The sequence below is a fragment of the Malus domestica genome, chromosome 17, assembly GCF_042453785.1.
Source record: "Malus domestica chromosome 17, GDT2T_hap1".
Taxonomy (NCBI): domain Eukaryota; kingdom Viridiplantae; phylum Streptophyta; class Magnoliopsida; order Rosales; family Rosaceae; genus Malus; species Malus domestica.
In genome coordinates, this window is record NC_091677.1 from 20,844,774 (window position 1) to 20,859,881 (window position 15,108).

Here is a 15,108-nt window from a genome sequence, read left to right on the forward strand (position 1 = left end):
GCACATCCTTTCTTGTAATGCACTCTCTTATGTAGTGATAGCGGGTATCTATGTGCTTGCTCCTATCATGGAATACTGGATTCTTTGCTAGAGCTATTGCAGACTTATTGTCGACATAAATCTCTGTTGGTTCTTCTTGTGGCATGCTTAATTCTTTCAGCAAGTTTCTCAGCCAGATTGCATAACAAACACATGCGGTAGCAGCTACGAATTCAGCTTCACAGGTAGATAGTGTGACAATCGGTTGCTTCTTCGACATCCATGTGAATGCCGTGTCTCCCATGAAGAACACAAATCCAGTAGTGTTTTTTCTATCATCGGAATCTCCTGCCCAATCACTGTCGCTGTATCCAACAAGTTTGTAGCTATCAGAATTTGAATAGAACATGCCAAAGTTAACAGTACCTCTAAGGTATCGAAGAATTCTTTTGGCGGTCTTCAAGTGTGTAGTTGTGGGATTCTCCATGTAGCGACTGATTAATCCGACGACATACAAAATGTCCGGTCTTGTGCATGTCAAGTAGTGCAAGCTTCCCACTAGACTTTTGAAAAATGTTGGATCTACGCTTTCTCCTTAGTCATGCTTGGTTAGTTTCACTCCACATTCCACTGGCGTGCTTATAGGCTTGCAGTCGTCCATTTTGAATTTTTTCAGTATCTCCTTTGTGTAGCTTTCTTGGGAGATGAAAATGCCTTCTTTATTTTGCTTGACTTCAATGCCTAGGTAGTATGCCATTAGCCCAATGTCCGTCATCTCGAATTCTTTGGTCATCACTCTTTTGAACTCTTCAAACATGCTTGGATTACTTCCGGTAAAGATTAGATCATCCACATATAAGCACACAATCAGAATATCTTCATCTTTGATTTTGACGTAGAGAGCATGTTCATGAGGGCACTTGGTGAAGTTGTTCTCCTGGAAGTATTTGTCAATGTGACTATTCCATGCTCTTGGCGCTTGTTTTAACCCATAAAGGGCTTTCTTCAGCTTCAGAACTTTGTCTTCATGCCCTTTGATTTCATAGCCTGATGGTTGTTGAATGTAGACTTCTTCTTCAAGCACACCATTTAGGAAGGCGAACTTCACATCCATTTGTTGAATCTTCCATTTGTTTTGAGCTGCCAAAGAAATTAGTAATCTTATAGTTTCCAAACGAGCAACAGGTTCAAATACCTCATCATAGTCGATTCCAGCTCTTTGACTATAACCTTTCGCCACTAGTCTCGCTTTGTATCTTTCGACCTTTCCATTGGCATTTTTCTTCATCTTGTACACCCACTTAACTCCGATGGCTTTGTGTCCTTTCGAAAGAATAGCGAGTTCCCATGTATCATTTTTCTGGATTGCTTCGATTTCGTCATCCATTGCTTCCCTCCACTTAGTATCTTGCACTGCTTCTTGGAAGTCAACTGGTTCACAATCAGCAAAGAGACAGAAAAGTGTAGGATTATCAAGTCTTTCAGCTACCTCATAGAGATCTCGTAGATTTCTTGTGCGTGGTACTTCTCTTTCATTTAGACTCCTACTTGACGATGTTGATGCTGGTGAATTGCCATGATTGGTTGATGTTGGTGAAGCAGGTGAAGTAGTGGATTCTTGTTGAACCTCTCTTACTTGCTCCATCATCCTTTGTTCATTCTATTCTTCGAATTGAGGAAAGAAGTGAAGATCACCTGCATGTGGGCCAAAATCCCATTCTCCTTCTTCATCAAACGTCACGTCTCGACTGATCACTGTCTTCCCATTGTTTGGATTATACAACTTATAACCTTTTGAATTTGAGTCATAGCCGATAAAGATGAACTTCTCACTTTTGTCGTCGAGTTTGGTTCTCTTCTCGTCTGATACATGTACATGGGCTATACTTCCAAAAACTCTTAGATGAGAGATACCTAGCTTTCTTCCACTCCATGCTTCTTGCGGAGTCTTTCCCCACACACTTCTTGTTGGAGACCGATTTGATAAGTAGACAGCACATGCTACAGCTTCTGCCCACATCCCCTTAGGCAATCTTTTGCTTTTGAGCATGCTTCGAACCATGTCGAGAACAGTTCGATTTTTTCTTTCTGCCACACCGTTTTGTTGAGGGGATCTTGGAACTATCAAAGGTCGACGAATTCCATGTTCTTCACAGAATTCTTGAAATTTCTTCGAAGTGAATTCTCCACCTCGATCAGATCTCATGGCTTTGATCTTGCAACCACTCTCATTTTCTACAGCGGCTTTGAACTTCTTGAATGCTCCAAAGACTTCTGATTTCTGTTTCAAGAAATATACCCAGGTTTTTCTTGAAAAATCATCAATGAAGAGAAGGAAATAATTATTTTTACCCAAAGAGTTTGGTTTTATTGGACCGCACACATCGGTATGAATGAGCTCGAGTGGCTTCTTGGCTCTTGTGGTCGACTCCTTTGGAAAACTTTTCCTGAACTGTTTCCCAAGTAAACATCCTTCGCAAACTTGATCAGGGTGACTGATGCACGGTAAGCCTCTCACCATCTCCTTCTTGGATAATAACTCCAGTCCCCCAAAGTTAAGATGCCCAAAGCGAAGATGCCAAAGCCAGGATATGTCTTTGTAAAATGTTTGAGGCACTTTGCAATATCATTTTGAATATTCATAGGAAACATCCTATTCTTTGACATTTTCACCTTGACTATTAATCTTCCTTGGTCATCTCTAAGAAAAAGGCTATAATTTTTCATGTGAATATCATAACCCTTTTCTAAGAGTTGACCCAAACTCAAAATATTGCTTTTCATATTGGGCACGTAGTAGACATTTGAAATTAATTGGTGACCCCCATTTTTCAAGGGAATTTGGATGTTACCTTTTCCTTTTACAGGTATTTTGGATTCGTTTCCAAAAGAAACATTGCCACTCACCGATTCATTTAGCTCTACGAACATGCTTCTTCTTCCGCACATGTGGTTGCTGGCGCCGGTGTCAAGATACCATGTATAGTCTTGGTCTCCATCATTGTTTGCATGCTAGTAACATAACGCCATTCTCTTCTTTCACATAATTGACCTTCTCATCAGGTCTGTTACTTGGAGCTCTACATTCCCAGGCATAATGCCCAAACTTTTGACAATTGTAACATTGAACTTGAGATTTTTCATACCTCAAGTTTGAGCGTCCTCTTTCACCACCTTTTGTTGATCTTTCGTAGTTGCTATGGTTGTTGAAGTTCCAACCGCGTCCACGTCCATGTCCACGCCCACGTCCGCGACCTTGGCCACGACTTCTTTCGTATTGGCTTCTCTCGTTGTTGAAGGTTTCTTCTTTCTTCTTTGGCTGAACATGCGTTTTGAGGAGCTGCTCATCATTCCCTTGCCTGTTCTTATGTTTCTCTTCATATGCTTGTAGCGAGCCCATTAAATGCTCTATACTGATTTCTTTCAAGTCTTTTGTTTCTTCAATCGTCACAACAATGTGCTCGAATTTTGGGTCTAACGAGCGTAGTATTTTTTCCATAATTCTAACATCTAACTTTTCACCGTTTCTTTTTAATTGATTAGAAACGACTAAGACTCTTGAGAAATAATCAGAGATTGATTCAGACCCTTTCATTTGTAGAGATTCGAACTCACCTCTTAATACTTGAAGACAAACCTTTTTCACTTGTTCGGCTCCTTTGTAAGAGGTTTGAAGCTTCTCCCATGCTTACTTGGTGGAGGTTGCACTCGAGACCTTCTCAAAGCCATTGTCATCTAATGCTTGGTAGATGAAGTAGAGAACCTTCTTGTCTCTCTTTCTTGAATCTTTCAAACTCTCCTTCTGGGCTTGGATTAGAGTATCTTCATCTTCTAGCTCGATGTAGCCTTTCTCCATAACTTCCCATACATCATGTGCTCCCAAAAGGGCCTTCATTTTGATACTCCAATTATCGAAGTTGTTGTTGTTGACCACTGGAACTTGGAAGGCAGCCATAACGTTGTTCGCCATGGCTCTGATACCACTTTGTTGGGATTTAAAGAGACTTCACTACTTTGGAGATGTTTATCTCCAAAGAAGAATGTAACGCAACGGAAATTGATAGGCAAGAGAAAAAGAACACTCAAGGTATAACACACAAAACCTTTTATTCTCACACAAACTAATACAAGAGGAATCACTCAAAACACTCTTAGAAGCTATGGATGCTTCTTCTACTTATTCTCTTTTCTTTTAGGTAGAGAGCCTTCTTGTCTCTCTTACTTCTCCTTCTTTCTCTTTTCTTAACTTGTCATTCTTAAACATAACAACATACTCTATTTATAGGCAAGTATAACCAACCATACCAAGTGTGAATACCAAGTGTGAAATCATCCTAGCCATTATTCATGACTCTACTAAAGTAGCCCACCACCATGGACTTTGCTTATGGACACAATGAACACATGCCATTCTCATGCTAGAATTGTCTAGCATTTTTAATGCATGCACCGGCCACTTTTCTAGAAGCAAGATTACCATTCAACAGACCAGTGCTACATCCAGCTACTCCAGCATTAATGACTGCAGAGGAAGAAAGAGTGAATACGATATAATGAATGAATAATTGTTTGAGAAAGTGAAATAAAATGGCATTCGGAAAGAGAAAGTCGTTGACTTTTACCTGAGGAAGAAGAGAAAGTGGTGATGTTCGCTTGTCGATGTCTATACAGAAGCTATGAGGAATAGATGATGATGATGTGGGGTTTTTCAATTGGAAAGATCTGCAGCAAAGTTGCTAGTGAAATTTGGGGAAGAGAACTCCAGAAGGTTTTCAATTCGAATAGAAGTCCACAAAAAAGTAAACAAATATGATAAAGACGTGAGTAAATTCATTTCATAAAGATGAATTCATAAGCTCAACACAGTTCTGAAGAGGAAAGAAAAAAAAAGGAAAACAAAGGAAAAAAAATAAGAGCTCAACACAGTTAATTATCCAAAAAGTAACAGAAGTTATCCACAACTTGACAGTTTTTTTTTTCATGGTGCAAGGATATATTTCCAACAGTTCTTTCTCATTTGTTTATATGCACTTGCACCTGCACACAGTTTTTCCTCTTTGGGTCTCTACAATAGTTGTCTTCAACCACGTTGATTAGTTATATCATTTGGCCTTAATAACTATGTACAATCACAACATAACAATCTTTTGGTTATAAGTTCTAATAAAACAGGAAAATTAAAATTTCTAAAGCATATATGTCTCACATAGGTCATAATGAAGAACCAATATATTTCAAATGCTAAAAATACAATTCATATATACTTCAATTATATGCACTAATTTCATACATGCGTGGTGAGGTCAAGAGCTTTTGATTTGCAGCATTTGCTGAAGCCATATGGCATATTGCAGTCTCTTTCAACTTTGTTAATAACGAATAAGCATATTTCAACAATTTAGTTGTACTGACACGGGTTATTTTTATGATACCATTGTAGCAAAGTTAGAATGTGTAAGGATTTGTTTTCTTCACTTTCTCAGTTATTAATTTATTTTAGAGAAAATTAGAATCCCCTACAGTTTTTCTATATCATTTAGATTAAACATCTGTGCCTTTTTAAAAATTGATTAAAGTGTTTTGACCAATAGCCACCTCAAGCTCAATTACATGTCATTATTATATTTTTTTTAAATTAAAATAATTTTTAAATTTATCCTTTTACCTGCATGAAGCACTTTTCTTTATTTAGTGGAGATATTAGTAATTAAACTATATTTTCTCTTCTTCCAGATATGTTTTTTTATCACAGTTTTTTTTTCGTTATGCAAACATTTACTATTATTTCTTTTTCCAAATGTTTTTTTTTTCAAATAGTTGGTGATCAACATAAAAGCTCCGTGTAATATTTTCAATTTTTTTTTGAAATTATATTTTTTTTGCTGTTTTTTTTAAGTATAGTTGTTGACGAATTATTATTAGATACAATACATTACGTATATATATTATCTGCGGGTACGTTTGAATTTACAAAAATCATTAATTGGTACGTTTATTTGCAATTTTGATATGTTTGATTTGATACATATTGTTAATATTGGTACATTATTTTTATTTTGGTATGTTTTATTTTGTACACATTGTGTATTGTTACGTTTATATTATTCTCAATCCTATTTTCTCTTAACGTACTAAAAGAAAAACTTATTTCAGTACGTTTGATTTTGTGGGATTTAAAAATATTTTAAACTATTTTGGAAAGAAAATATCTTAAATTGTAGATAATTTTGCTAAATTATAGCATTATTGTGAAAATAAATTGAATCTAACCAACCTTGTTTTTACAATTATCTCTAACGGAGGAGAGTGTAATCAAAAGGTTTGATTATAGGAAATTTGTTACGATATAATGTGCATATAGCACCAAAATTATGACCAAAAAAAAGTTTAATCAAATCACTAAAAGGCATGGATGTTTGATCTAGAAAATTCAAAACTGAGGCTGTCACAGCCCGTCCCGAAATTTCATTATCGTTGATGTGAAAAGACGGAATTGTCCCTAAAGATTTCTAAAGTGTGTGTGTGACTTATACATTTGGTTAATATTGTCCTTCCTAAGTTTGTGGAAAATTTAATTTGGAACTTAGGTTATGTTTTCAATTGTGTGGTTAGGGATTAATGTGGACCACACATCACCTAAAGTACATCCCTCTTTCTCCCCCGTGGACTTCCTCTCTTTCTCCCCTCTCGGTTTCTTCTTCCCGTGCACTGTGCACGTACGGACAAAGGTGAAACTTGCCCATTTCTTCACAGATCGAGACTAAAAAGGTAAGTTTTAGAATCCTTGCAATCTTATGAGTTTATTGGTACCATTTTTGGAACCTACAACCTTCGAAAACTCATGAAATCCGAACCCCCCAGTTTGGAATACTGTTCATGTGGACGTAAATATGGTTGTTTCAGGGAATTTGAAGCTCTTAGGAAGCCTAGTGAGGTTCTAAGGAAGCTTAGAGAAGAAGAATCGAAGGAATTTGACGTAAGGATCCCTAGTTTTTCTAATCCCTGAATTGGTCACTATTCATGAACTTTTAAACCCTTAAGTTTTTGTGAATTTTAGGAACATAGCAAGCTCAAGGAGGTTCTCACGAGCTTCGGGGTGTTTCGTTGGTAGAATTTAGATGTCGGAGGACTGAGAACGAAGCTTTTCAAATTTGGCCGGAACTTTCAAGGCTTTTTCCAGTGAATCCCCGGCGAGTTAGAGGTCGAAACAGGTATGGATTTGTTTATCTCGTCGAGATCTTCATTTTGATATAAAGAGCGTTGAAAATAGTGAAATGAGTGAGTTATGGCAATTTGAAAATAACCCAGAAACTGACGACTTTTCCGTCGCCGGCGAAACCAGTCCGGCGTCTAGATGTAAAGGATGACGCGCGTAGGGGCGCGTAGCACCGTGCCTATCCCGACGCGTGGGGGTGCGTGCGGCGTTGAAAATTTTTTCTAAAAATATCTCGACGTCCGTGACGTCGAGTAGGTCATTGTGGTATATTCATATACCCAAATTGAGCATCGTATGAGAAGTTATTACGTATTGTTGGTTATGTGCTTTAAATTAACATTTTTATAGTTATTTCGCATATAGGTGAGACCTATCACGAGGACGAGCGCATTCAAGGGCGTCACAGGGGTTACGACCCTTCGACTTACCAGTGAGTGGGCAGTTATTTTCTGTTTATACCTATATACTACTGATTTTTCCCATAAATTGAATTTAAATGAAAGTATGTTTCAAAATGCCATGCATACATATTATATGAAATATATGAATTAGTACTTGATGTATATATGTGAAATAGTGCTATGGATGAAGGGAAAATTATAAGTTTTACACATAGGGATTTCGAAATGACTATCATGCATATACAAATCAAATTTTATATACGAAAGCAGCGGAAGCATTTAACACAAATTATCAAAGCTATAGTCATGCAAATCCCCTTCAAGGTTCATAGGTTTATATATAATGCATCAAAACATTTTAGTAAAGAACAAAGTGAAAGTTTAGACTTATACCTCTTGATCTAGACTTGAGATCAAGGATGGACCACCTCCAAGCCCTTTGTTCCTTGAAGTCCTTGAGTCTAGCCTCCCTCCTTGCCTCCTCCACTTTGTTAGTAAGAGTGCTCCAAGGTTCTCCTTTAGTCTCCAAAGGAGAAGACCTCTAAAGATCCACACCCACTAGTGTAGTGAGATGGATGGAGGAATAACCAAAAGGGTGAAAGATTGTTAGTTAATTCACCCTCTAGGTGGCCGGCCTTTGTGGTTTTAGAGAGCTATTTTCTTTTGCCTCTTTGTTGTTCAAAAACACACAAAAAACCCTAATGAACTTTGTGCTATAAAGTTTCTTATATAGACAAAAAGAAACCTAGTCAACAACTTGACTAAATATCTCTCCCAAACCCTTTAAGTGGCCGGCCCTTTAGTGTTTGGTTTGGGCTTTGGGCTTTTATTATTTCAAGTCATCCTATGCAAGAATAAAAGCCCAATGGGTTTAGGCCCAATGGGCCCAATTAAACCCGAACGTTTCTTTAAGCCCAAAACGATCTTTTATCGCTTTTATGATTTCTTTAGACTTTCTAAATTAATCACAACACTTAATTAATCCAATTAATTATTTCCATCATCCATTAATTACTCACTACAAGAGTGTATCGGTGTACAATCATTTTAGGTTCTAATTAGCAAGGCAGTGAGGTGATTGACATCAATCAAATTGATTATATTTAATCCAATCACTTAGTGAATTAAAACTTCATTTTAATTCACCTTTCTTCTTTGATGACTACATTTAATCATCTAGAAGAACTCACAAGCTATGAGTGACATCTAACCATATGTCATAGCTACCCAAGCTAATGTAGAAGTTGTTCGGAGAACCTATTCAGTTGGAATTACAATGTAATTTGATCCTTCTCTAAAACAATACTCTCAATCACATTACTAGGGTATGGATATATTATGTCAAACCCCTAATGTGATTATTCCTTCTTATATGATTCTATTGAGTCGTATAGGAACGCTTTCCTTTATTACGCTCGATACTTCGGCCGAAGATTCCCGAATCATATCTTAGAGTATTCTTCCTCTCTAATCGAGGATTAGAGATTCCTTGTTGCGCATTCACTTGCCTTCATGACTAAGTGGCTTAACCCCAATTATGCCATGGACATCCGCGAATGGGGTGACTTTGACATAATCAAAGATTAAGTACTTAGCCACAAGACAACGACGATGCCTTAGGTCAAAGGACTACTTACATTATTCCAACCATTAGAGTTACTTGCTTGACATGTGAGTATACCTCCATGCAAGTACTCTCGTTCGATTGTGTTCAGTGAACTCATTCTCTTAATGAGCACTTACATACTTGTCTTAGTGTCACAACACGAATGGGATGAGACTTTCCATCCTTCCATTTGAAGCGGACACAGTATGTACCGGTCTAAGCATTGTCAGTTTCCCTCCGACAATCCAATGACTAGGAACCTTTTGGACATAATGGTTATGTGAAGAAGGTCTCTGTAGTCTAACATCATTAGATTACTTCTTCAATCGATCCATTATCCATGGATACACTATTTAAGACATATATCGTTTATTGAGATAGTCCTAATTCGTGTCTTTGCCATTTGATGTATAAGAGTCATCCATACATCGATTCATTTGTCTTGAAAGGTTTCTTCCAAAGATTGACTTTCAGGGCATATTTCCAACAATGGACGCACAGGTGAGTATCAGGTGAGTTTTATGTTGTTCATGTGATTTATTTATGATGTCAATTGTGTTGAGAACTCATAACCTGCACCCCTAGTGTTAGTGCTTATATTATTCACCCCGCACCACACGCTCACCTTGGATCTAAGTAGGTGTATGTCGTACAGACCACTAGAGGTGGTTCTGACATGTTGTACAAACCATTAGAGGTGGTTCCGACATGTTGTACAAACCATTAGAGGTGGTTCCGACTTGTAGGTGACTTTAGATTATTATACAGTTGTTGATGAGAGAAGCACTAGAGCGTATTCTTACACCATTCTTGTCATGTAGACTACTTCAGGTAGTTCCAATTTATGTGCAGAGTAGCGTCGTACAGGTCATAGTGTTGACTCCTATTGGGTTGGATATTGAGCTGTAGAATTAACCGTATAGGATAGCTGCAGGATCTCTGGTTGATTTCTTATTTCACCTGTTATATTGATGCATCCTTATTATGTTTGAAGCATAGCATGGCATATTTTCCTGAAAAGTGTTAAAGACTTGTGATTTGAGTTATTTGCTGTTATATATGATTATATATATATTATTTTTCTGGGAAAGTATACAGGTTTTACAGCGAGGGGTTAGAAGTGTTATTAAATGAAATATTTTCGAAAAGCTTTGTTTTACTGACCCACTCAATCTTGTTTGGCGTTGGTGTTGGGATCTAAACACAAGCTTTGATTTGAATATGATCAGACAACAAAAAAGCAAACTCAGTGCCTTTCAAATATTACCATATTTTTGCTGCAACTGATGGAAAATTCTGCACATTTTAGGAGATGGGTTTTGTTGAAATGTAAAGATTTGTCGGGTTTTTAAGATCAACTAAAAATCTCAATAAAATACATGGAGGGGGGGTTGGATAAACCACAAACAAATAAAAATTGAGGATGTTTGATAAGATTTGAAGTCAATTAGTTAAATGGCAGCCCTAGATTTCCATCAGTTGCTCAGGTAGTGGAAAATAACATGTGAACTAATTCAATAATTTCATGTTCGAGACTTTGTCAGTGCCCAAGCGAAGAACTAATGAGAGAATCAAAATAGAGAGAGACCATGTGTACTTGAATTGAGTTCAGAGGAAAAATCCTTGAACCAACCTCGGGTATCTGAATCTTAATGTTGAAGAACCCTTCAGCGTACACGGTTCCTTCTGGGCCTTTAATGTCAGCATCAAAGCAAACCAAAAAAAAAAAAAAAAAAACGTTTTTGCTATTAAAATTTTTTTTTCTCGGAAACCAAACGATGGGTTAGAAAAATCCGAAAAGAGGCCAAATTGGCAAGCTTTGGCCGCGTCGATGGTGGTGAGGACAAACCCAGAAAATTAGTGAAATTTTTTCTAACCGTTAAATTGGATTCCACAAAATCATCAAGTTTTTTCTAAAGTCCAATTATATCAAATCACAAATTTGAAGCATATTTGGACATATAATAGGTGTAGAAAGTACCTGTGGTGATGACGAATAGATGATGATGATGTGGGTTTTTTCAATTGAAAAGATTTGGAGCAAAATTGCTACTGAAATTTAGGGAAGAGAGCACTAGAAGGTTTTCAATTGGAATAGAAGTCGATCAGAAAAGAAGAAATCATGGAGAAAGCAAAGATGGAAGAGATCACAAAGCAAAGATCGAAGAACGCGAAGCAGAGATGCTTGGCTTCCTGAAGAAATCGAGAATTTTCTATTGCACGGCAGGGACAAAAACGCCATTTTACTGCATAATAAACACAAAAAGCTAAACTTAAAGAACAACTGAAGGGCAAAAATGGAATAACATTGGCGAAGGAACAGTAAAAATGACACAAAGGGAATTAACTAGAAAGTTAGGCGTTTAGTATATACTAGAAAGTGATGCCCGCGCGTTGCTGCGGGATTAGAAATTGTATGGGTAATTATGTTTGAAAAACTACCAAAGTTAAATCTAGTATCAGCAGCAGATCTATAACTTTCCAGCAGTATATAAATGTGAGCTAATAAATGCATCTCTAAGTTTCTAGATGTGTTTAAATTGAAACTAAAAGATCCATAACTGAGGTTTCAAAATGCACTATAGTATTGATTAATCTAAACAGAACTACCTTAGCAAAGCAAACAATTTTATTTCCTTTAGGAATGGAATATTATTGTTTTGTTACTTTACAAAGTGAATTTGTTCGAAAAGATTGAAAGTCAGTGGTTTTCAACTTTGAAATCCTACAGCATGATAGATTAAAGAACCAGTTTCTACAATTATATTCAACACCACTAAACCACACCATGACATCATCTTGCAGGGAGCAAAAAAGAAATTTATACAAACAATTAGAAAGAATATAATTGTAAATATAAAGTTACGTGATTTAATGGTTCAAAACTATGAAAACCACGTAGATATTAAGAAATAAAAAGTATATGGAAACTGAGGACTTACTTGAGCTAAGAGTTTAGATAATGTTTTAAGAGTGATAAAAGTTTTGTTGGATTGAGGTGGTTGTAATGAGATATTTTCTTCTGCCCAAAGAGTTTCAGATGCATGTTACCTAGGAACATAACATGCTAAACAGCAAACTCTGAGCAAAGGTAGCCTTTTAACATACTCACTCAAGAGTCTCACATTTTTCCTAGAAAATCAATCAACATTAAATTTCATAATCTAAAAATATACCCAAAACCCATCTCAGGTAAAATTAATCCCAATAAAATTAAAAAACTCATACATTCAAATTTCAAAGAGCAAACAAAATTAATAATAATAAAATTAAGAAGTGAAAGCTCACAGATCTTGGGATTGAATACGTCCTTCATTTTGCATCTCTCGCTCAACAATACATGAACACAGCATATACAACCTTTTCACTTACGATCTCTGCATATCCTCGATAATTAAAAAGAAGCAGAAGCACAACGTACCACTGAGCATTAAACCTAAACCCAACTAAGGAGATCAGGTAACCTACTCCAACTTAGGGTCCTTGTGCAACTTAACGTAACTTTGCAAATAGACAACCTTATGTCCTCGCATTTGGCAACAATTTCCATGTCTCATAATTTCCCCTAAAATAGGCAGCCAATAAAGTGATATAAGCAGAGGAGAATCAAACAATGGAAACTCTACCCTTACGCATATAACACATGTTTGACTGACCTCAGGTCCATAGAGAGGATGTCATGGTGCACAACGTCATTAAGATCTTAAACATCCTTAACTGCACCTTTCTCCAGTTTGGGCGTTCCTCCTTCTTTCTGTGCATTATATAAAACGAAGCGAAAATTTTGAGAAAAAAGAAATCGATATACCAGAACATATGACAAATAAATAATGATATAAAAAATATCAATTTTATGTAATTAGAAGAAAAGAAAACTCAGAAAGATAATTTAAATTTTAGAGAGCTGCATTCGAAGTGTTAGACAACTATCACAGGAAGCTTGTAACCAGTTATAATGACTACCCAGTTCACAATTGTGAAGTTGGAAGAGGAACTTACAGAAATCATTTCTACTCCCTCAGGATTTACATATCTCAAGTACTCATTGCTAGTCTCATCATAGCCTAAAAGAAATTCAATAAACCATTCATACCACACATATGAATTTAAAGAAGAATCTGACAATCCATAAATAAACCAATCTAAAGCAAAGAGTTCAATCATAAGTTTTACCTCCATAGTAATAGGCAACAGACAGATAATAGTTATGGAGATAGCACTTAGATGAATCCATGAAATCAGGTAACAAAGGGGTAGCAGAGCACTCTGATGTGATTTGTCCATTTGCAGCATTACCAGAATGAATAGACCCGTATTGGTTAACAGAAGGCTGCAAGGAAAAAAAACTTAAGCTTGGAACCACCACATATAACATAAATGAATGAATGTTTCAAATGTAGTTTGTTAATAGTTTTTCACGATCAATTGTTGTGATACCTAAATACCTTATCTCACCCTGTTTAATTTATATCACGTCTCATACCATAACTACAAAGAAATACACAGTTACTCAGTTTCTCAAACAATCAACTTTCATAATATATAAAATAAAACTATCACAATACTACAAAAAAAAAATAAATAAAAAACAAACAAACAAACAAACAAACAAACAAACAAACAAAAAAAAAAATTCCACAAAAACCTCAAAAGGAAAAAAACCAAAATTATTTACCTTGAGCACAAAGGGCTTCGAAAGCTTCACACAAAAGCCACAATAAACGAAGAGTAACGTCTCCTAAAATGAAAAACAGAAGCTAATCATACACCTAGAAGACGAATCTAACGATACAAACAAAACCCAAAATTACAAAAAAAATAAAAAATTCATACATAAATCGCATCTGAATATCGAAAACTGTCAGCTAGATTCTCCCACCTATGCAAATATCTCGATCATTGTCAGATTCCAATCAACTTTAGTTAATTGAATTAACATAAATAAATTGTAATAAGAAGTACTGATTATGTCCAACCTTCGGGGTCAACATTTGTAGGCTATATCTACAAAAACTACCAAAAAAATTTAAAGGCCATACTAAGAAAGTAAAAAAACTCGTCAGCAAACACCAAACAAACAACAACAACAACAACAAAGCTTTTTCCCACTAAGTGGGGTCGGCTATGTGAATCCTAGAATGCCATTGCGCTCGGTTTTGTGTCATGTCCTCTGTTAGATCTAAGTACTCTAAGTCTTTTCTTAGGGTCTCTTCCAAAGTTTTCCTAGGTCTTCCTCTACCCCTTTAGCCCTGAACCTCTGTCCCGTAGTCACATCATCGAACTGGAGCGTCAGTAGGCCTTCTTGGCACATGTCCAACCCACTCATTCTTAATTTTATCCTTTCTCGTGAGCCAACACCTCCAATGAAGTATCCTCATCTCTGCTACACCCATTTTGTGTACGTGTTGATGCTTCACCGCCTAACATTCTGTGCCATACAACATCGCCGACCTTATTGCCGTCCTATAAAATTTTTCCTTGAGCTTCAGTGGCATACGATGGTCACACAACACGCCAGATGCACCCTTCCACTTCATCCATCCCGCTTGTATTCCATATATTTTGTATTTGATTGACTTAGGCGAAGACCTTTAGATTCCAACACTTCTCTCTAAAGGTTAAGCTTCGCATTTACCCCTTCCTAAGTTTTATCTATCAACCCTATATCGTCTACGTAAAGCATACACCGAGGAATAACATCTTGAATATGTCCTGTTAACTCATCCATTACCAATGCAAAAAGGTAAGGACTTAAGGATTGTTGATGCACAAAATCAGTGAGGACTTTGGTACAATAGAAAGTATTAAGTTTGTGACCTTCGCTAGATTGCTCCGATCATTAGTGTGGATAAGTATGTAAAAGGATAGAGACAGAAGAGCAAACACAAGATGTACGTGGTTCACCC

At 36.6% G+C, this 15,108-nt stretch overlaps 1 protein-coding gene across 1 annotated transcript; it reads right to left on the bottom strand.

Annotated features, from left to right (window-relative positions):
• Positions 1–2,977: 2,977 nt before the first annotated feature.
• LOC114822461 (uncharacterized) lies at positions 2,978–3,949 on the bottom strand. Its single transcript, XM_070816417.1, has 2 exons — positions 3,672–3,949; positions 2,978–3,536 (listed from the first exon to the last, which is right to left on the bottom strand). The coding sequence occupies exons 1-2, from the start codon at positions 3,947–3,949 to the stop codon at positions 2,978–2,980; spliced, it is 837 nt and encodes a 278-aa protein (XP_070672518.1).
• Positions 3,950–15,108: the final 11,159 nt, after the last annotated feature.

Coding starts and splice junctions, on each gene's coding strand:
- LOC114822461 (XM_070816417.1), bottom strand. CDS start 3,949: ATGGCGAACAACGTTATGGCTGCCTTCCAAGTTCCAGTGGTCAACAAC. Junction 3,537..3,671: donor TCGAGTGCAACCTCCACCAA/GTAAGCATGGGA, acceptor TTATTTCTCAAG/AGTCTTAGTCGTTTCTAATC.